General features: G+C 47.4%; 1 protein-coding gene across 7 annotated transcripts in view; it reads right to left on the bottom strand.

The window, feature by feature from the left end:
* Positions 1 to 22,933, bottom strand: part of PPP1R16A (protein phosphatase 1 regulatory subunit 16A) — an 80,462-nt gene extending 57,529 nt beyond the window's left edge. For 2 of the 7 annotated variants that reach the window (XM_043509882.1, XM_043509884.1), the window contains exons 1-3: positions 22,815 to 22,933; positions 1,642 to 2,448; positions 434 to 688 (exon numbers count right to left, since the gene is read on the bottom strand). In XM_043509882.1, the coding sequence (XP_043365817.1) occupies positions 434 to 688; positions 1,642 to 1,678 (292 nt within the window). In that variant the 5' untranslated portion in view covers positions 1,679 to 2,448; positions 22,815 to 22,933. Of the gene's footprint in view, positions 1 to 433; positions 2,449 to 15,552; positions 15,833 to 20,973; positions 21,040 to 22,814 lie in introns of all 7 variants that reach the window. The other 5 variants (XM_043509883.1, XM_038391778.2, XM_038391780.2 and 2 more) reach the window with 5 other exon arrangements.
* Positions 22,934 to 23,444: the final 511 nt, after the last annotated feature.

Genomic DNA, 23,444 nt, shown 5'->3' with positions numbered 1-23,444 from the left:
GTGACCCGCTACCAGAACCCGAACTCGTCAGGGCCCTACGCTATGTAAATAGTCTTCACCCTTCAGTAAAATGACTCAGCTCTTCCTCCAGTGGAAAGAAGCCCACATCAAAAGATCACCCCACAATTGGACCTTTCTTGCTTAGGAGTGAGTGGATATTTACAGCCCCTAGGTCTGAGCAGAGGCAGTGATGCAGCTGCTTACTACACCTGACCTACGGAGTTCAACCCAAGTGGCATTCAGATTCCACTGGGGCTGGTCCCATCATTTCTGAACAACAATTTCTGCTTGAAGGTATTTTTAAAAATTAAGCCTCCCAAGTTTTATGGGGGCACCCGCAATCCCCCGCCACCATCCTGCACCCCTCACGCATGGTGCCTATGCCCCACCCCCATCTCTTACTCTCAGTCAGGGGGTACCTGGCCCTTCCTACCTTCCTCCACATCATTGCGAGATGCTGCCTCCAGCAGCTTGATGCTCTCCGGAAACAGCACTCGCTTCTCCTTGCTGCTGTTCTTCCTCCTCTTTTCTGCTCTGGTCTTCTTGCTCTGGGTCTCCTTTTCAAACTGTGCCCATTTCTTCAGCTGCTGCGTCCGGCGCTTCTGTGCATGCTTCAGCCGCTCCTGGGTGCTCATCCTGGCCACTGCTGGCATCTCCGCCAGCAGTTCCAAGTGCTCCGCCATGGCTGCTGCAGGGAAGGGAATACAGACTGCTCTTCTTCGACGTCTCGGTTCCAGACACAGGAGCCGCAAAGCGCTGGGAAGAAAGCCCTGGCGTGTATAGAAGAGAGGCGTGAGGATCCCTGCCTCCAGAGGGCATCACCTGCACCACCTCAAACGGTCTGTCACCAGGCCACAGCCTCAGAGAACATGAATAGTGCAAACTTGTCTTATACCTGCATCCTGGCTGCTTTCTGGGGCTCTGCCACCCCTTCTGGAGATAGAGGGTTCTGCTCCATAACCACCCCTCTCTCTGGGTTTCTCCCCGAGTGGTTTGATGGTCTTCCCAGGCCTCAAACACTGGGGGTCTTTCCCATGAATTGGGAGTCAGCAATTTTTCCAGAAAAACTCCCACCATGCAAACCAGCTAATAAGTAAAGTGCACTGTACCGTTGGTGAGAGAGGCTCCCGCTCCTACGCCCTTAGCCCAGCAAATGGCCACGCAGGGACGAAGAGCAGCAGCAACAGAATCGCTGTTCGTTGGGCTTAGAACCTTTGCAGCCTCTTTCCACCAAAACACGGTTTCATAGGAGGCCCAAAGACACCCGTACAATGCTCTCTCGGCTCTGCCTGCGTGGTTTCAGAGGTAAAGGTAGACAAATAAATTAAGAGCCCCGGAGGTATAGCCATCCAGATAGCCACCTTAAAGGTCTGAGTTAGCCAATCAGCTCTGTGTCCACACTGCTCTTTGGGAGCAGACAGAAGTCTGGGGAGGTTAAGTCGGGAAATCTGTGTCTCCCCCAGAGCAGCACTACTGTTCAGTCCTGTATTAAATCAGTGGGATGCCACCCCACCTGAGCCTTTACACCCCAGCAATGCATAGTACAGAGGAAGGCTGGACGGCTTTTCAGGCACACTCACGGTGGGAATTATTATGAAGTTATTTTGTCTGTCACCAAGTCCATGCTCGGAGGCTAATTACCTGGATAAATGTCCTCCCATTTGCCTCCCGTGTTCATGAAGCCTGGGCCCTGGGGGCAAGCAAGGGGATAATTTACTGATGACTTAGTTGCAGCTGTCCTCTTTCCAAGCAGCAATCTCTAAACTGGGCTCCTCCCAGTACCGGGAACCAACAGGTTGTTCCAGAAAGCTGTCTATGGCTGCTGTGTCCTCCCCAAAGAGATAGTTCAAAGCTGCCCAACGGAAGAGATAAACACCAGTGAATATTTAGTGCCCATTACCACCAGAAACCAGCAGCCCTGAAGGACCGAGATCAAATATCAAGCAAAAGAAATGGGAGGAAAAGGCAGATCCTCATGCCACTCTGTGTCACCGTATCCACAGCACTGTACAATCCTGTCACAGCGGTTGCAGGGAGAAATCCCTTCTGTATTCGTTTCTTCCATGTGGTCTCCGGTCTTTGGTCTTTGCCACTTACATTCTTCCAGGTGCTCGGTGAACTTTGAGAACATGGATCCTCATTGTCAGAGGGAGAGTCCCTCACTCCACATCCCCTGGTGCTCTGCAAGTTAACTGCTTCCCTTGGAGCTGCTTGAAAGCCCTCCAAGAGGAAGCAGTCTTTTGCACTTCCCCTCCCCGAGGTGGACACAAAGGAGAGCTGCACAGGAGCTGGATCTCTAAACTTCAGCTTCGGCTTGCATCCTGGCAGCCTCGCTGGACTAGCTGGCAACTCCTCCCTCCCTGCAGTCAGTCACAGTGACACTTGGAAGCTGGGCTGAGCTTTCTGCTATCCTCCGTCAAGCACGGGGAGGGTGGATCTTCAGGAGTCCTGCAAAGAAAAGAACAAGGGGAAAAAAACGGGGGGAGGAGGGGAGGAGTGTTAGGGCACTGCTGAGTGGAGAGAGCCTGCCCCTCCCTGCAAGACCCTGACCCCCCTCTGCACCCCACCCGATGCTGTTTTTGCCCTCTGTTAATCCAGGATTAACCTACAATCAAAGTTTAAGCAAATTACCCAGAGCTTTGCCAGTAGCAATTTAAAGCTTCTTTCTCCCTCACTGAAGCTGCCCGCACAGGCCAAGCCTCCAGAGCACACCTTCCTGCCAGCAGCATTCCGACAGACCTGCCAAGGCTTGGAAACTCGCAGCCTCCCCTGCAATCCAGGGTGTTGCTTGGGTAAACTGGCATTCAGAGCACCAACAGGAAGAAAATAAAAGCTTCCTCTAGGAACACAGTTGCACTGAGTTAGCGGATTACAGAGGCGTCTGACCCCCAAAGGGTGAGCCACAGAGACAAGGCCGCTCCATCTCCCAAGCACATGATTTCATTGTCTCAGACTTTATTTGAAGAACGTTCTGCAGTTCAAAGCAGTAACTGTAGCCCCCCCACCAGGAAAGCTCCTGTGTAACAGCCTAGCATGGAAACAAACCCTTTCCTTCACCTTGAAGGGTCACTAGTCCCTGCCAACGAGGGACAGATTAATTTACTTACCTGCAAAAAAAAGAAAAGGAGTACTTGTGGCACCTTAGAGACTAACAAATTTATTTGAGCATAAGCTTTCGTGAGCTATAGCTCACTTCATCGGATGAAGTGAGCTGTAGCTCACGAAAGCTTATGCTCAAATAAATTTGTTAGTCTCTAAGGTGCCACAAGTACTCCTTTTCTTTTTTGAGAATACAGACTAACACGGCTGCTACTCTGAAACCTGTTACTTACCTGAGGACATGAAGTTTCCAGAATTGGCCAAAGCATCTTATTATTGAATCAGAGAAGGGAAGAAACTTACTAGGTCTTAAGTGTACCTCTGGGGCGAGTGCAGGACTGCTCCCCGGCTCTCTTAGCACTCCCAGTCTAGCTGTGACCAGCACCACACACTTTGCCCTTCAGAGAGCCCAAAACACTCCTAGTCCCTTGGGGGAGGGACTGCCTCTTTGTTCTCTATTTGTACAGCCCCTAGCGCAATGGGGGCCTGATCCATGACTGAGGCTCCTTGATGGGGCTCCACAATAATACACATAATAATGCAAGGTGGGTCAGAATTATTATCCCCATTTTACCAATGAGTAAACCGAGACACAGAGAGGTGTCCAAGGTCACATCCAGTCTGAAACAGACCTGGGAATGGAATCCAGGTGTCCCAGCTTCTAGTCTTCTACTACAACCACAAGACCACCTTTTCTCCCACCCACCACTTCCCATGGGAGAGCACTGTGCACAACCGAAATCACACAGTGGGGCGGTCCCTAATATTCACCAGCCTTTTTCTAGTGTATTCTTGGTACCAGCCATTCAGGACAGATCAACAGTGAGAGCAGAACCTGAACTACATACCACACACTGAGCCAGTCAACAGGAGTCACAGAAACATAGAAACTGCTAAGCTGGACAGACCCATGGTCCATCTAGCCCAGTAACCCATCTTGGACAGTGGCCAGCACCACATGTTTCAGAGGAACGTGTAAGAACCCACAGTAGCAGACGTGGGATAATCTACCTGCTATTAAGTCTCACCCCGGTCTCTCTTAGTTAAACATTGGTTTAAGCCCGGAAGCAGGAGGCTGAGCATGTTGGGACGTGCCCATTTTTCCGGGGGACCCCCCAATTGGCCAGGGCCCCGTTGGTCAAACCACCACTGCTAGCAGTGCAGACAGTATTCCAGATGAGGCCACACCATTGATTTACACCATTGGGCAAGAAACCCAAAAGCGTATGCCAGTAGCTGCATAAAACAGCACCTCTGTTACAACAGACATACATGCATCCGACAAGTGGGTATTCATCCACAAAACCTATGCTCCAATACATCTGTTAGTCTATAAAGGTGCCACAAGACTCTTCGCCTCTGTTACAACACTAACTCACAAGAACTTCACAGCAGCAGGCAGCCAGAATACTGTAGCCACTAGGATTTGTTTCAGAGCAGTTTCAGCTTGCTTCTTGAAGTGATCAGCCTGATCCATGTGTCTGGTGGAAATGTGTGTCTGCACAGTATGACTAGTGGAAAAAAGGGGCTCCCATCACAAACAGGAGGAACTAAATCGGAACAGCTCAGGAGAAATGCCATACATAGCACGACAAACAAGAATTCCTGTGACACCCATAATCTCCCTCTGAAAGCCAAAATCACTACGGAAAAACAAACAGGAATGTGCTTAGTTTGTCCTTAAGGCTCACATTCACTGGGAAGTGGGGGAGAAGGCTGAAGAATTTCACCACAATTCTGAACCTCATTAAACATTTTTAGGTTTAGCTTAAACCTTTGGCACTGAGAGCAGACATATGTTGACAAGGAAAATGCACTAGGCAGATGCAAATTAAAGAGACAAAACCTTAATTTTGCATTAAGGCACATTATATATTACCACCATAAGAACAAAACCAGGGCTCTCTGCCCTATTTCCTGTGGCACCTAAAACACTGATCCGGGCTGCCAGACAATAGAAGAGGCAGTGATACAGCATGTATGGTCCTAACAGAAGATAATATGCTACTTTTTTCGAAAGACCTTTTTAGAATATGACTGTTGTGGCTAGAATGATTGCTGTAAGGGTAGCACTGTGTAGTGACAAAATGTGCCAGAATCTAATCTCAATTCCACTGATGTAAATCCAAAATAATTTCACAGACATCAGTAGAGTTACTCTACATTTACTCTGGTGGAACTCCTGAAATCAGAATCAGAGTGATCTCACATTTCATATAGCACCTTTCCTTCAGAAGCATCTCAAAGATTTTTACCATATATACAGAAGTTATTTTGTCCAACACTGAAATACAGCCACCTCTGAGATGAAATGCAGCAGCTGTTTAACAGCAGCTGAATGATACACAACAGTTTAGGAGTGGAGTGTCCATTAAAACCACAGTGGAGGAAGCTGGGGGGGTGTCGGGGGAGGAAGGAGAGGCAGTCAGAATGTAACTTCCAAATTGGAAGGTGCCCAGGACTGCGAGCAAGTAATAGCTGGGTCCTTGTCAGCACTCCCAACACTATGCTGAAGTGTTAGTTCAATCCTGACTCAGAAGAATGTTGAATCACCAACACCATTTCCTGCAGTACCTGGATGTCTTCTCTAACCAGTGACCAAAACAGGCTTAGTTTAGGATCAGGGATGCCAGAACAGGATGGGCCAGGGAGCATGACTCCCACCTTTTCTGGGCCATAAGGACAAGTGACAGGGGTGGGGGTGCAGAGAGGAGCAAGCGGGAGGTGACGTCTTGGAGGGAAAGAGCCTTGGGGGGAGGAGCAGGGCCTTGGGGGAAGAGACCGTGCGAGGGCAGGAACATGGGGAGAAGGGGCAGTGTGGTGCCACAGCATGGGGGGGCAAGGCCATGGTTTGGGCGCCTGTGGCCCCCACACTTTTAGGGCACTTCCACCACTCCTGTTTAGGAGATGGATGAGATCACAGCCTGATGGAGCAAACAGCATATTCTTGAAGACTATGGAGAGTTCCATGAAAATCTGCTCTCCAGTGAAAGGGCAAATACACAGGATTACTGGATTATTTTGTATATTTAAGAGATCTGATCCCCATTGTTCGGTTGTTTAATAAGATTAACTGCCACGGGACAATTTTTTAAACTGGGGACTCAGAGTATGGATTGGTCATGGCAAACTATGATTTTGCATATATTAAAATAGTGGCACCCTCAGCTAACAAAAAGGAGTACTTGTGGTACTCCTTTCTTTTTGCTGATACAGACTAACACGGCTACCATTCTGAAACCTCAGCTCACAGGCATTCCTGCATGCTTGTAGTGTTTTCACCTTCAGACAACCTGTTCTGCTGTCTCCTGTTGTTCTATTTACGTCAATTGTAAACTCCTCTGGGCAGGGATTCCACCTTGTGATTTCCTTGTTTTGTAAAGCATCAGTCACATTTATGGTGCCAGTCTAGTAAGTCAGTCAGTCTTACTAAATAATAGTAAGGCTAAAGTTAGTAAAAACAAGGAATAGCACACAAGATTTCCCCTAAAAAGAAAAGGAGTACTTGTGGCACCTTAGAGACTAAAATTTATTTGAGCATAAGCTTTCGTGAGCTACAGCTCACTTCATCCGATGCATTTGGTGGAAAATGCATTTTTCCACCAAATGCATCCGATGAAGTGAGCTGTAGCTCACGAAAGCTTATGCTCAAATAAATTTGTTGGTCTCTAAGGTGCCACAAGTACTCCTTTTCTTTTTGCAAATACAGACTAACACGGCTGCTACTCTGAAACCAAAGATTTCCCCTAGACAGCTCTATTAATGTACCTTGGTCATTTCTTACAACAGTGCAGAGTTATTACAGTCCTGCACAACCACACAGACTTACCAGAGTACCTCAATCCAGCCCCCCCAATATTCCAATCCTGGGAGCTCCAGACCTCTGCCAAAGCCCTCCTGACACAGCTGGGTCAAGCAAATTTGGGAAATCCTGCCAAACCTTTCAATTGCTTCCGACCCCAAAGGCCAAGATTCAATGCATCACTTTCTTTCCCCACACCTGACCCAAACTGCTAGCCAGACCTGCTGACTGGGGAGGAGACAGCGTTCAGTCAGGGAAAGAGAAGTAGGTGATGTGTTTTGTGGAAGGAGTTATGGGAATGGTGGATGGCTGAAAAACAAGGAGTGGACACTGGGAAGTCTGCTGCATGACCCTGCTAGGAGCAGGGCTTTGACTAAGTAGGAGAGTCTGTTTTCCAGCCAGCTCAGTCTCCCTACTGTAGAAACTTTCAGTCAGGGGGTGGGGGAATCTTTCATTCTACACTGGGACAAACAAAAAAAACCCCTTATTTTTCACAGGAGGAAAAATTCTGAAAAATTCCAGAGAACAAATGCAAAATTTTTCAGCCTAGCTCCAGCTGCCCAACTCCCCGGGCAGCTGTCTCCTGGGGTTGCCCACTCAGAAAAGGTTCCATCAGAACATTTTTGACCAGCTTTGGAGGAGATACTTTAATTCCCTAGAGCGCTCAAGGTATTACCACTGACCTCTTAGTCAGCACAAAGCAGCTCATTGCCACACCATGTGGCCCTGGGGCCGAGGCACTTGCATTTCTACCTATTCTTACTGAGGGGTCAGCACCTGGACCCAGGGTCATACCAATAAAATAAAAACCAGCAGGATCTTATTAAAGGAGAAAAGGCAAAATGCCACATTTATTGTGAATACAGAAAGAATCATAGTAAGCAGTTAGTTATAGCTATAACATTCCATTCAATTTCATATTTATTCTCTCTCACACACACACACACACACACACACACACACACACACATACAGAGGTTCTGCAAGGTTGTTATCATAGTTACCAGCCTTAGAGTTGCTCATGCCAAGCCACTGGCCAGGACACGAGGAGGGAGCAGGGCCTTGACAGATGCACATCTGACACTTCTGGAAGTTGGTTTGCAGAATCAGACTCCAAAGTTCTCAGTTTCTAGAGTCCATTTTTATAGGAATTTATTCCTGTGCCAGTCTATGGGAATTGCTTCATCATGCTGATGCTGAATCAGTCAGCAGATGGCACATTCCTGATGGCTCCGTGTTGTTCTTCAGTTTGCCCATCCTTGAGGCTGTTGGGTAGATTCCAGTCTGCCTTCTGGTTGTTTCCACTTGACGCCTTCTTTGGCCGATGGACACTGGATTCTTAGGCTGGCACCTCCCCGATCATTCATTTATTATCCACAGCAAGCATCCATCCACATACATCCTCTATCTCTATTTAATCACAATCATTAACAAAGCGAGATAAATACAACAAAAGGGCGGGGAGTCTCCTCGTGCAGTTTCTGTTGTTATGAAGTATCGCTTTGAGTCTCTCTCTGTGTGAGTAGTTGTTGTTATAAAGTAATGCTTTGAGAACAGACTCTGTCTTAGGATGAAAAAAGAAAAGGAGTACTTGTGGCACCTTAGAGACTAACAAATTTATTTGAGCGTGAGCTTGGAGGGGAAATCTATCAACTTCATGAAAAAACTCATACAGATACAGACAGACCTCATCTTCCCTTCCAAATGCAAACAGATGGACATTATACCAAAAGGACGGAAGGTAAAAAAATCCATTACAATCTACATACCACACAGACTATGCGGACACCTTGTGCCACATGCTCTCAAAGAAACTGAGGAACCACCTATCAACATCCTCTACAGCAAACAGGGAAAGATTAAGAATGAGCTCTCAAAACTGGATACTCTTCATTGTTTCATGTTCTCTATGTATATAGATCTCCCCACTGTATTTTCCACTGAATGCATCCGATGAAGTGAGCTGTAGCTCATGCAACCTTATGCTCAAATAAATTTGTTAGTCTCTAAGGTGCCACAAGTCCTCCTTTTCTTTTTGCAAATACAGACTAACACGGCTGCTACTCTGAAACCTGTCTTAGGATGCCTTCTCTAATTGCCTTCTATGACAAGATAACTGGCTCTATAGATGAGGGAAAAGCAGTGGACGTGTTGTTCCTTGACTTTAGCAAAGCTTTTGACATGGTCTCCCACAGTATTCTTGCCAGGAAGTTAACGAAGTATGGGCTGGATGAATGGACTATAAGGTGGATAGAAAGTTGGCTAGATTGTCAGGCTCAATGGGTAGTGATCAATGGCTCCATGTCTAGTTGACAGCCGATATCAAGTGGAGTGCCCCAAGGATCGGTCCTCGGTCCGGTTTTGTTCAATATCTTCATTAATGATCTGGAGGATGGTGTGGATTGCATCCTCAGCAAGTTTGCAGATGACACTAAACTGGGAGGAGAGGTAGATACGTTGGAGAGTAGGGATAGGATACAGAGGGCCCTAGACAAATGAGAGGATTGGGCCAAAAGAAATCTGATGAGGTTCAACAAGGACAAGTGCAGAGTCCTGCACTTAGGACAGGAGAATCCCATGCACTGCTACAGACTAGGGACCGAATGGCTAGGCAGCAGTTCTGCAGAAAAGGACAAAGGGGTTACAGTGGACGAGAAGCTGGATATGAGTCAACAGCGTGCCCTTGTTGCCAGGAAGGCCAATGGCATTTTGGGATCTATAAGTAGGGGCATTGGCAGCAGATCGAGGGACGTGATCATTCCCCTCTATTCGACATTGGTGAGGCCTCATCTGGAGTACTGTGTCCAGTTTTGGGCCCCACACTGCAAGAAGGATGTGGAAAAATTGGAAAACATCCAGCGGAGGGCAAAAAAAATTATTAGGGGACTGGAACACGTCTTATGAGGAGAGGCTGAGGGAACTGGGATGGTTTAGTCTGCGGAAGAGAAGAATGAGGGGGGATTTGATAGCTGCTTTCAGCTACCTAAAAGGGGGTTCCAAAGAGGATGGATCTAGACTGTTCTCAGTGGTAGCAGATGACAGAACAAGGAGTAATGGTCTCAAGTTGCAGTGAGGGAGGTTTAGGTTGGATATTAGGAAAAACTTTTTCACTAGGAGGGTGGTGAAACACTGGAATGGGTTACCTAGGGAGAAGGTGGAATCTCCTTCCTTAGAGGTTTTTAAGGTCAGGCTTGACAAAGCACTGGCAGGGATGATTTAGTTGGGGATTGTCCTGCTTTGAGCAGAAGGTTGGACTAGATGACCTCCTGAGGTCCCTTCCAACCCTGATGTTCTATGATTCTATGTACTAACACAATTAACAGCTTGCAAGTTTCACACAGAGGGAGAAACAGTAAAAACAAGAGACCAAAAAACAAGAGACCTCTTAATTAGTAATACCCTGGAATTTAAACTATGGGGAATCAAACTCATTTGTGATTTTAATACAGAACTTCTTTACTATGATCCAACATAACACCAGGAGTCCCCATAGCTGCAGGTAAACACTGAGCAGGCAGTAGCACCAGTTACCTGTATCCCGGTCAGAGTGTCAGTTGTACCAATTTCTGGGATGGTTTCATGCTGTGGGTAAACATTCGCTATGACCAAATTCATTTCACTTGTGGCTAAAGCGTCTTTATCTTTAAGACTGTGTATACAAAACAAATGCAGCAAGAGCAATATTGCATGAACTGCTGTAGTGCCTGCCTCCCTAAAGAGCTGGGTTCTATTTGCAATTCTGCCACTGACTCACTGCATAATTTTGGTCACCTAACCTCCCCATCTGTAAGATGGGAATAATGCCACTCACCTACCTCTGTAGAGTGGTTTGAGATTTACAGATGAGAAGTGCAGAATAGTTGAGCCATATGGGTGGCTGCTGAAATGTGCAGACCCAGGAATGTTTTCAGCTACAGGCTTCATAACAGCAGCAAGAGTTTCAAGCATTCAGCACCAGGCTGAGGGACTGGTGCGGGGGTGGGGGGAGAAGTTTGTGAACTTAAGGGGTTCCACAGACATCAGAAATTTCCCCAAACTTTCACTCTTGAGGTCAGCTTTTCCTCTTGACACTCCAGACAGTAACATGGCTTTGCCCGTACCCAGGTCAGGGAATCACCACAGGGCCTAACACCCGTAAATCTGTAGCAGGAGAAAAGCAGCAGCAATTGCCAATATCAGTGTTCAATTTTAAGCAGAAGCCAAAGTTTGGTTCTGGTCTGCAGGAGGGGAGGGAACAACACACTTCCAGCAACAAACGAGGCGTCAGCAGCAAGAAAGGAGTGTCTGGTGCTCCAAGAGAGTAAAACTATATTCAAAACCACTCAGAGGGTTTAACTGATGCCCATGGAAAACAAGAGATTTGGGGGAAGCGGGAGATAGCCAGCTTAGACTTTTCAGGCTACATGCCTCACACCTGAGGCTGGCAGAAACCAGAAGTGCAGCAGAAACAGTGTGCTAAGCTAAGTGAGGGGGAATGCCATGAGACGCCCCACAGGTCTTACGCATGAGTGGTGGGGATGAGTTCCAATACGACTCACATTCAGTCCTACCAAGTCAAAGAAACTCAGCACAATGCAGGGCCTCGAAAGAGGGTAACAGAGGCCTTGAAAGAGGGGAACAGAAATCCTGAGGACCTTTCTGGTTGGGATGCTTTTCCTTCCCATGGTGGAACAAGGCTACAGAGCTAAATACTCCGGCAGAAAACATTTTTTATAAGATCTCATAAAACATTACTAAAGGATCTGCATTATGTGCAAGCCACAGACTAAGGCCAGGTCTACACTCAGAAGTTTATAGTGACATAGCCGTACTGAGACATCTGTGCCACTGTCAGAGTGCCCGTGTGTCGCATTATGCCGATAGGAGAGAGCGCTCCTGTAGACATAAAGCCAGCTCAATGAGCGGCAGTAGCTATGTCAGCAGGAGAGCGTTTCCCACCCACATAGCGCTGTGCACACAAGTACTTATGCCGGCAAAACTTATGTCGCTCGGAGAGTGGTTTTTTCCACACCTCTGAGCAACAAAAGTTTTGTCACCATAAGTGCTAGTGTAGACATGGCCTAACACAAACCTGCTCTCTGGACAGCTGAATCACCTTTCTGAGTCTTTGGCTACCATACAGCCTCCAGCCTTCACCACTGATTTACAAACGCCAACTACTAAACTATTGATGTCCAAATAAATCCAGTCATTTCTTAGTACTGTTCAAACCCAAGGCTTTAGTGACACAAGAGGGTCACAAGTACCAGGGGACCAACACCCTTTCTGAGAGACCCCACTGCTCTTGTGAGAGCTTGACCTAGCCCAAGAATGACATTAGGAAAATCTCCCTGTCTCGGCAGATTAATCAGTTGTCTGAGATGCCAAAAAAGTCAATTTGTCAAGCCCCAAAAAGTAACCCACAGGCTTCTTAAACATAATTTCTTCACCCAAATGGACAACACAAAAATTCATTATTCCCACGAAGGCTACCAACAATAACCCACACTCAGGATGTCTTGCCCCCAACCACTACCACCACACACACCACCCGTGACACAAGAGAATTCTAAATTCACCCATCTCTGGCCTCCAAGAGCACTTGTCTGACAGAGATCTAACTGTTCCCACTGAATTCAGTGGCCAAACCAAAAAGGACTAGGAATGTCTAACTCTGTGTTCATTCCCCTGCATGGACTCCAGGACATACTTTCTAGAATTAGCCTTGGAAAACTAAAATAGTCCCTGAAATGTCTAAACGAAACAATGGCAACAACTGCTGCTTAAGATATCACAGCTACAGTGGCAGATCTATAGCCAGCTGTTGGTTAGAGGAGAGGACTTGGACCTGTCATGAGGCTGGCTGAGATGATCCCATGAGGAACCACTTTTCATCAAGGGTTTTAAGCCTGGGACATTTACGAGCAGCTGCTGTGCTGAAGCATCAGAACCTTTGGTGTGTTGGACACTGTTATAAGGATTAATCAGGGCTCTAAAGGGAAAGTGATCTGAAGCAAGCACTGCAGCATACGAAACACTGTCCTTCACTACCAGACCACGTACCATCTGGTCATCACCAAATCTCCAAGTACTTGTGGAGAAACAAATGTACAAGGCATGGCTCCCCAGATCCAAACTGTAGGAGATGAGTATTTAGTAGTTTGGAAACAAGAGTCACAGACCACATCAGTACCTGGGCACCAAAGAAAGCTTAACAAAGGAGATGCTTCACTTTTTGCAATTTCTGGGGAAAGATACCCTCTTCACAATTCCCATCAACACAGCTCTTTTGCAAACAACATTTTAGTTATATTTTGTGTTAAGTAAGAGTGTTGAGGCAGTATTCCCTCAGAACACTTCAATTCCCGTAGCGCTGGTGACACTGTCCCTGGATAGCTGACGATGCGCACTTTACTGCCAGAAAAATAACAACACATTGGGGTTCCACAGGGATCTGTTCTGTGTCTGCTGTTATTTAATATCTTCATTAATTACCTGGATGTAGAAACAGAAAGCATACTGATCACATTTACAGATGACACAAAGCTGGGGATGGGGGGGAGGTTACAAACACTTTGGAGGATAAAGTTCAAATTAAAAGAGATCTTGATAAATTGGAGAACTGGGCTACACAACAAAATGAAATTCAGCAAAGACAAATGTAAGGTGCTATGCTTAGGGAAGAAAAACCAAATGCACAAATACAGAATGGGGGATAACTGGCTTAGCAGCAGCACCGCTGAGAAGGATCTGGGCATTGTGGTGGATCACAACCTCAACATGAGTCGTCAATGTGATGCTGTTGCAAAAAAAACAAATGCAATTCTGGGTTGCATTAACAGAGGCACAGCATGCAAGTCACAGGAGGTGACAGCACTGCTCTACTTGGCAATAGTTAGGCCTCAGCTGGAGTTCTATGTCCAGTTTTGGTCACCGCCATATAGAAAGGATGTAGAGAAACTGGAAAGGATCCAGAGGTGAGACACAAAGGTGATCAAAGGGTTGGAACACAAGCCAGATGAGCAAAGGCTGAAGGAACTGGGTATGTTTAGTTTGGAAGAGAAGAGATTGTGGGGGGAGACATGATAGTGGTCTTCAAATACTTGAACAGCTGCCATAAAAAGATGGAGAAAAGTTGTTCTCTCTTACCACAGGGGGCAGGACAAGAAGCCATGGGTTTGAACTCCAGCACAGCAGATTTAGATGAAATCTCAGGAAAAACTTCCTAACTGTAAGAACACTAGGAGAATGGAACAAACTGTCAAGGGAGGTCATGGAAGCTCCTTCACTGGAGGTTTTCAAAAGGAGGCTCACTAGCCATCTGTCTTAGATGGTTTAGAGACAACAAATCCTGCATCTTGGCAGGGGTTAGACTAGATGACCCTTGCACTCCCTTCTAACACTATGGTTCTATGATTCTAAGATAGAGAGAAGAGCTGAGTGATTGGTCCTGAAGGGACTGATTTATAAGGAGAGACTTATAAGAGCTGAATCTGTATAGCTTGGCTAAGTGAGGACAAACATCTACAAATTTTTGAAGGGTGCAAATATCAAGGAGAAAATTATTTACAGTGCAGCCCAAGGAGGGAGAAAGTTAAGCTTCGAATTTCTCAATTTAGAATGGACAGAAGTGTTTCCTGACAGCAACGTGGATAAAAATCAATTATTTAAAATAAATAGATAAATCAGAATTATTTTGTTTAAATTGATTTGATTATTTAAATTATACTTTTTTTTTAAAAAAAAAAAACTTGTTTATAATGAAATCTGAGTTTAATAAAAAATGTTAAGACCCAAACTTATTATAATTTAGTTGTAAATGTAGAACATGTTTTGATAAGAGAAGTTTATGTAAACAAAACATTTAAGGTTATTTTGTTTAATACAAATAAATTTTACATGCTGTTTTGTGTGTTTAATTACATTCTAGTTACCATCCTAATGCAGCTTGACACAAATCATAAGCAAAAAGTTAATTATCTAGTAAATAAGCAACATATCATTTACCATATTCTAACATACTAAAGGTATACAATTAATAAGAATCTGACAATATTAAGCTATATAATTGCTTAACAAATGTATGTATAGTGTACCCTCCAAGGTAGCAAAACAATATACCAAATTAGTGTAAAGGCTCTACCGAGTTGTAAATCAATTTAATAGCTATATCAACCAATGAGAATGCATCTTTCTTTAGAAAATAACTGAAGTACAAATGGAAAAATTGATGAAAATTGATGATTTAAATCGAGACTTTCCACTTGGTGATTTAAATGCCTGGATTTAAATCAATCCACCCTGCCTAATAATGAAGTCTAGAGACTGTAAAATAGTCTCCTAAGAGAAGTGATGGAAACCTCAGGTGAAAGTGACCTGGGCAAGGCATTAGAGCATATACTTTTGGAAACGGTCCCCACCCAGAAAGAGGTATGAACTCCAGGGGACCACTAACCCTTTCCATCTCTTATTTCTGTGACTTCATGCAAGGTCTCTTTGTGCACTGAGCCCTGAAAGGCTGAGGACCCCACTCCAGCTCGGCAAAAGCAATCAGGCAGCCCGGACAAATGCAGGCAGACCACCAAAGAGCAAGGTTAAGGAGAACTGTGCTCCTGTTCCTTTGAACGTTCCACTACCGGAAGTGTAGAGCACGTGCCTGATTAATATTTTACCTCCATGCAGGTCCCTTCTCTGTCCTGCTCTGAAAGCTCATCTTTTCTTTTAATGCTTTTTTCTCTGAAAGCGGCAGTGGCACAGGTTGCTTGGGCTTTGTTTTTGAGACAGACCAACAGAAATCATGCCATAGCACATTAGGCTTGCCTTGGAGCTTCAGGGAGCCACTTGACATCACTTTCCAGTCCGGTGGACAAATGAAACAAGGTTAAAGACAGAAGAGTGAGGTGAGAAATCCACTGAGAAATGGCATCTCATACGCCAGGAACTCCATCCTACCTGGAAACAGAAGACACTCAACCAAACACTAGGCCAGAGAGTTGAGGGACTGTTTCATAATATGAAATATTTACATATAGAGCAAGTGAACATGCAGCCTGATAGCTGACTGTCATGCTTGGCTGCATCAGGATAGTTAGCTCGATAGCACGGTTATTGCCACCATAGCAGGAGAAAGGAGCACTGGGGCTATTTAAGATTTATAGATGTAGTGCATAATGGTCACAGTTTTCAAACGAAGGGCCCTACAGTCATGTCCCCCCAGGAGTGCTGAGCTCCTGCAGCTCCCCCTTAAGTCACTGTTGTGTGGGTGCTCAGCACTTTTGAAAAGCAGAACAATCTAGTTCAGTGCCCCGCTTTAAGCACTCAGGTGGGAAAAACGTGGCCAAAGGCAGATTTATGTGGGGGTGCTTCCACAAAAGTAGGTTTCTAAGGATGGGAACTGCAGGTTGTCACCATTGGTAAAGTCTCAGCCACACACCTCCCAAGCAGGCAGAGGCCCTTCCACAAAGAAGCTTCCCAAATTTGCCCAGCTGAGGAAAATAAATGACAACTTGTCTGGCACTTGAGCGTGGTGCCTAATATGCATGAAATGGGGCAGAATGCAGCTGCTCTGACACTACAGACCAGTCGAGTCCTGGGTCAGGGTGGGTGTTAGCAAGACCCCACAGAGCAGTAGGGTTTGAGCTCAGACCCCACTGAGATGCACAGGTCTGACTGCTGGGAAGTTTTTAATCGAGTTTGAGCCTAAATATCCTCTCTCATTTCCTCCCTCTCTCTTACTAATAAAAAGAAAAGGAGGACTTGTGGCACCTTAGAGACTAACAAATTTATTTGAGCATAAGCTTTCGTGAGCTACAGCTCACTTCATCGGATGCATTCAGTGGAAAATACAGTGGGGAGATTTATATACACACACAGAGAACAAGAAACAATGGGTTTTATCATACACGCTGTAAGGAGAGTGATCACTTAAGATGAGCCATCACCAGCAGTGGGGGGGGGGGGGGAGGAAAACCTTAACTGCTGGAAATAGCCTACCTTGCTTGTCACCATGAAAGGTTTTCCTCCCCCCCCCCCGCTGCTGGTGATGGCTCATCTTAAGTGATCACTCTCCTTACAGCGTGTATGATAAAACCCATTGTTTCTTGTTCTCTGTGTGTGTATATAAATCTCCCCACTGTATTTTCCACTGAATGCATCCGATGAAGTGAGCTGTAGCTCACGAAAGCTTATGCTCAAATAAATTTGTTAGTCTCTAAGGTGCCACAAGTACTCCTTTTCTTTTTGCGAATACAGACTAACACGGCTGCTACTCTGAAACCTGTCTCTTACTAATACTTCTAACTGCCCGCCCCTCCATCCCTGTATCACTCTGAATAATTGCTCCCTCTGATACACGGTTAATTTGCTTATTCTCCTCCCCCATCTAACCTTGCAGCCTCTGATCATTGTTGTTGCTCTCCCCTGAACTCCGTCTAATTGATCAACATCTTTCTGGTAACATGGTTCCCACAATGCATTAAATATTCCAGGTCTGATCACACCAGAGCTCCTGAGAAAGGGGTAGTTATCTCCATATGCATCCCATATGTCACACTGGACTTTTAGTAAGCTCAGCGCACTGTAAACTCATTTCTCCTTGTTCCCCACTATCACCCTTATAACTCTATCACTCCAGCAGTGAGGAGCGGAAGCAGAATTTGGTCATACATGTCGTAATTTCCCATGATTTACTGAAATCTAATATCCTCATACTACAGCTTTCTGTGAAGCCAGTCCTTATTCATCCAAGCGTAAGAGTACCATTGTGCAACAAGTACATCATGCTTTGAGACTGCCTTAGTGCTGACCAGATGAACAATAACAGCCCCCACATCGAGCAATCCTCCCAAATCCAACCAGCACACTGTAATTATATAGAATGTTCCATCCCCAATTACTTTCCAAACATTCATCTGCACAACATGCCTGGGAGGCAGGTATTTTACAGAAGAGGACACAAACATGGAAAAATCAAGGGACTTGTTCAAGTTCCCAGAGGCAATATGTTGTGGAGTTAGGAAAAGAACCTAACTGGCTTCAAGGCTGAGCTTGATAAGTTTATGGAGGGCGTGTTGTGATGAGACTGCGTACAATAGTACGTAGCTAATCTGCGACTGCTAGCAGCAAATGTTTGCAATGGCTGGGGATGGGACACTAGCTGGGGAGGACTCTGAGTTATTACAGAGAATTCTTTCCCAAGTGTCTGGCTGATAGATCTTGCCCACATGCTCAGGGTCTAACTGATCGCCGTATTTGGGGTTGGGAAGGAATTTTTGGTCAGGTAAAATTGGCAGAGACCCTGGGAGGGCTTCACCTTCTTCTGCAGCATGGGGCACAGGTCACTTGCAGGTTTAAACTACTGTAAATGATGAATTCTCTGTAACTTGAAGTTTTTCAGTCATGATTTGCGGACTTCAGGAACTCAGTCAGAAGTTAGGGGTCTATTCCAGGAATGGGTGGGTGAGGTTCTGTGGCCTGCAGTGTGCATGAGGTCAGACTAGATCAGTGGTTCTCAAACTTTTGGACTGATGACCCCTTTCACACAGCAAGCCTCTGAGTGCGACCCCCTTCCTTATACATGTAAAACTTTTTTTTTTTTTTTAATATTTAACACTATTATAAATACTGGAGGCAAAGTGGGGTTTGGGTGTGGAGGGTGACAGCTCATGACCCCCCATGTAATAACCTCACAACCCCCAGTTTGACAACCTCTGGGCTAGATGATCATGATGGTCCCTTCTGACCTTACAGTCTATGACCCCATGAGAACTCAACTCTGACTCCAAGTCCTATGCCTTTATCCACAAGATAACATTCCTCAATTGAAGAAAAGCATTATTTGATGGGACACAAACTGAGACATGCAACCCGGGCTTTTAAAGTTCAAAGCCCAGGGAGTGACAGTTCTAATAAATCTTGTCAAAAAATTTTTATCAGAAACTCTCTGGCAAAGAACCAGAAATTTCAGGGTGAGGAAGAAATTCATAGCTGTAAAATCCTTTTTAAAAAGCTCTGTGGAGTTTAAAACAGAGGTAATCCAGTTACTTAGGTTAACACATTTTGCACTGCAATCTATATGCCACCAAAGTGATAGTAAATATAGTCCAGCCCATAATCCTCACTGGCCATGGATCTGACTTGTCATGCACGGACGAGAACCTGTTTTGTGATTTCTCAGAGAGCTCAAGTACTTACCACAAGCCTCATTGCCATGGCAATATGTGCTAGAAAAATTAAACAGCCTCCAGAACAGAACAACACGGAGAACAACGAAGGGTGAAAATTCAGGGATTATTTTGCTGTTCTCCAGAACTAGGCCAAATGCTAGACAGATCCAGTTTTATGAAGAAAACTGGTTTTAGCATTTTGCAGTCTACTTTGTTGCTCATTAACACATTTCCTGGTGAGCCACCTATTTCAGGGCTATGCGACACCCAGGAGAAGGAAGCTGATCACACATGCCGATGTATGCATGTGAATCCCATTAGCATCATAATACTTAATAGTACTTAGCACTTACATTGCTCTTTCCATCCTCAAATGAGCTTCCAGACATCAGCTAATTAATAGGATCAGCAGAAGCAGTATGCACAGGACTGGAAGAGAGCAGTAGCATTGGGGTTTTGTACCAATTTAACTGTGTAACCCCTTAGCATGGACAGGAGGAGCATACCGGCATAGAGGTGTTTATATCACTATCGCTTATTTCTGTAATTTACATCTATGCCTGTATAACTGCATCTACACTAGGAGGTTGAATTGATTTAACTACATCAGTTACTAGAGAGTACAAAAAAAGTGTGTGTAGACAAACCCTTAGTATTGCTCTGCACCTAGGGAAAATCTTGTTCTCCAACGTGTGCAATATAAATATGATGCACTTTGTACTAAGTAAATTCAGGTTGTGTATATCAAGCTGTTAGTCACTAACACTGACAATGCACCTGTCCCTGGTTCAAAAGATAGAGAAAGGTACAGTCCCTGCCCTGAGAAGATGGATATTAGAGGAGGAGGAGGAGGAGAAGCAGTTGGGTAGAGAGATCAAGCCAGCCACATTTCCATAGATCCCCAACCAGGCAAATATCGACATGATAAAAGTATATAAACTAATGAATGGCCTAGAGAACACAGATCAAGAACTCTCTTCTCCCTCCCTGTTTTCTAACACAAGAACAGGGCACACTCAATTAAGTTAAAAGGTGGCAAATTCTTACTGACAAAAGGAAATATTTTTATGCATAACATGTAATTAGACGTGGAACTCGTGAAATTGTGTCATTGAAGCCAGGAACTTCACAAGGTTCAAAAAAGACTGGACGTTTATTGGATAGTATTCAATATTATAACCCTGGATATTCCCGTTAACAAGCATTTTGGAAGGTATATTAAACCTCCTTCTTCGGGACTTAAACTAATCTCTAACGATTAGTGATTTGGATAAGACCTTCACAAGGAGCAGATTAACCCATATCTGCTTACTCTGGGACTTCTTAAACCTTCCTCTGTAGCATCTGGTGTTGGCCACTTTAAGAGACAAGATACTGGGCTAGATGGACCAGCAATCTGATCCAGTCTGGCAATTCCTATATTTCACAGAGGCATTGGCAATGGAGCAGGAAGGAAACAGGCCTTCAGAGCCCCCACTATGACCAGAACGACTAACTGGATTGAACTGGGAAAACATGGCTGGGGGCCTTGCCTTCTAATCAGGAAAGGAAAGGACCCTGGGAGGGAAGTGCAAGAAAAGTATTGCAAAAGGCATTGAAATGACCCAAAAGTGGTGGAATTCAAATAGAATATGATGGGCAGAGTGGAAGTAGGGCACTGTTACTAAGCTTGCTAAAGCAAGTTGAGTGAAGCACCTGAACAGAAGAATGGAGCTGGGAAAATTAACAACTAACCACGTTCTGTGTATATCTTCCGTGTTGCCTGTCCATTACGTTTTGTATGACATCCTATTAGATTGTAAGCTCCCTGGGACAAGGACCATGTCACTTACGTGTTTACACAGCACCCAGATCCTGATTGGGGCCACCAGAACATAAACATGAAATAATACATGAATAGCCATCACCCTCCCTTCCCCAAGTTTTCACCTGCAGAACATTTCTCTGCTCCAGCTGAAGTTTCCCAAGCTGGGCAAAAACCCTCTCCTGCTGTTCCTGAGATATGGAAAAGTGGGGAGAAGAAATATCTGCCACATTTTCAGTCGATATGAATTCTCTTCTTTGCTCACTCGAATCAAGACCAACTGGGTTCCCCCAGACCCTGCCTGCCAGAAGTGTCAGGACACAGTGAAATGAGGGAAATAACAGCACCACCAGCATTTCAAGTGTCACTTTAGATCAGGGGTCAGCAACCTTTCAGAAGTGGTGTGCCGAGTCTTCATTTATTCATTCTAATTTAAGGTTTCACATGCCAGGAATACATTTTAACGTTTTTAGAAGGTCTCTTTCTAGAAGTCTATAATATATAACTGAACAATTGTTGTATGTAAAGTAAATAAGGTTTTTAAAATGTTTAAGAAGCTTCATTTAAAATGAAATTAAAATGCGGAGCCCCCCGGACCGGTGGCCAGGACCCAGGCAGTGTGAGTGCCCCTGAAAATCAGCTCGCGTGCCGCCTTCAACACGCGTGCCATAGGTTGCCTACTTCACTTTAGACGCTGGTAATGGTGGCCCCTGCCATGAGACCCCTGTCCTCATCATACCCCTACCCCCTCCATACCCATCATACCATGGTACCCCCACCCCCTCCATAGCCCAACTGACCCAGGATAGGCCCCTCAGCCCCCTCCACAGCCTCACTTCTCTCTACCACATCACAGGCCTCCCTGCCCCCTCCACAGGCCCCCCGCCCCCTCATCACAGCCCAACCGCCGCCTCCACAGCCCCCCAACCACAGGCCCCTCCTCCCCCCTCCACAGCCCCCACCACCACCTCCACAGCCCCCCATCACGGATCCCCCGCCGCCTCCACAGCCCCCCCTGCCGCCTCCACAGCCCCCACATCACAGGCCCCTCCTGCCTCCTCCACAGCCCCCCCGCCGCCTCCACAGCACCCCCATCACAGGCCCCCCCATCGCCTCCACAGCCCCCCATCACAGCCCCTCCTGCCTCCTCCACAGCCCCCCCGCCGCCTCCACAGCACCCCATCACAGGCCCCCCCATCGCCTCCACAGCCCCCCATCACAGGCCCCCCCAGCTGCCTCCACAGCCCCCCCAATCACAGGCCCCCCCCATCACCTCCACAGCCCCCCATCACAGCCCCCCCGCCGCCTCCACAGCCCCCCCATCACAGCCCCCCCGCCGCCTCCACAGCCCCCCCATCACAGGCCCCCCCGCCGCCTCCACAGCCCCCCCATCACAGGCCCCCCCAGCTGCCTCCATAGCCCCCCCAATCACAGGCCCCTCATCCCCCCTCCACAGATCCCCCACCACCTCCACAGCCCCCCCATCACAGGCCCCCCCACCACCTCCACAGCCCCCCATCACAGCCCCCCCACCGCCTCCACAGCCCCCCATCACAGGCCCCCCCCGTCGCCTCCACAGCCCCCCATCACAGCCCCCACCACCTCCACAGCCCCCCCATCACAGGCCCCTCCTGCCCCTCACAGATCCCCCACCACCTCCACAGCCCCCCCCGCCGCCTCCACAGCCCCCCATCACAGGCCCCCCCGCCGCCTCCACAGCCCATCACAGGCCCCCCCGCCGCCTCCACAGCCCCTCCTGCCTCCTCCACAGCCCCCCATCACAGCCCCCCCACCACCTCCACAGCCCCCCATCACAGCCCCCCCACCACCTCCACAGCCCCCCATCACAGGTCCCCCCTGCCCCCCATCACAAGCCCCCCTGCCCCCTCCAAAGACCCCCAAGCACAGTCCCCCCTCCACAGCCGCCCCCCGTCACGGGGCCGCTCCCGCTCCCGGCTGCACTCACCCGCCGCCGTCGGCAAGAGCCTGGCCGCTCTCCGGCTCTCTTCCCAGGAGGGGCGGGTCCCCACAGCGCCTCGCCATAGCAACCATTCACACTTCCGCTCTGGGCGGAGCTCCCGCCGGAAGTGGGCGGCTCGTGGCTGACGCTGGCGGCGCCATGTCAAGTGTGGGCGAGATGCCGGGGGAGGGGCCAAGGGAGCGCGGGCCACGCCCCCGCCGGTAGGGGATGAGGCCAGGAGGGGAAAGGGCGGGGCTCGGGGCGATTTAGTGAAAATGGGCCCAGTCTTAGGGCCCCCCCTCCCCTGGGGCCTGGCCAGAGACCCCATCTCCCCCCCCACCCTCAGAGCCTGGCCGGGGGCCCCATCTCCCCCCCCACCTCAGGCCCTGGCCGGGGGCCCCATCTCAAGGCCTAGCTGGGGGCCCATCTCCCCCCGCCTCGAGGCCTGGACAGTGCCCCCATCTCTCCCCGTCTCAAGGCCTAGCTGGGGGCCCATCTCCCCCCGCCTCGAGGCCTGCACAGTGCCCCCATCTCTCCCCGTCTCAAGGCCTAGCTGGGGCCCATCTCCCCCCGCCTCGAGGCCTGCACAGTGCCCCCATCTCTCCCCGTCTCAAGGCCTAGCTGGGGGCCCATCTC

The sequence above is a fragment of the Dermochelys coriacea genome, chromosome 2, assembly GCF_009764565.3.
Source record: "Dermochelys coriacea isolate rDerCor1 chromosome 2, rDerCor1.pri.v4, whole genome shotgun sequence".
Taxonomy (NCBI): Eukaryota; Metazoa; Chordata; order Testudines; family Dermochelyidae; genus Dermochelys; species Dermochelys coriacea.
Note: the sequence above shows the minus strand (reverse complement) of the source record. Positions and strands in the feature narration are given on the sequence as shown.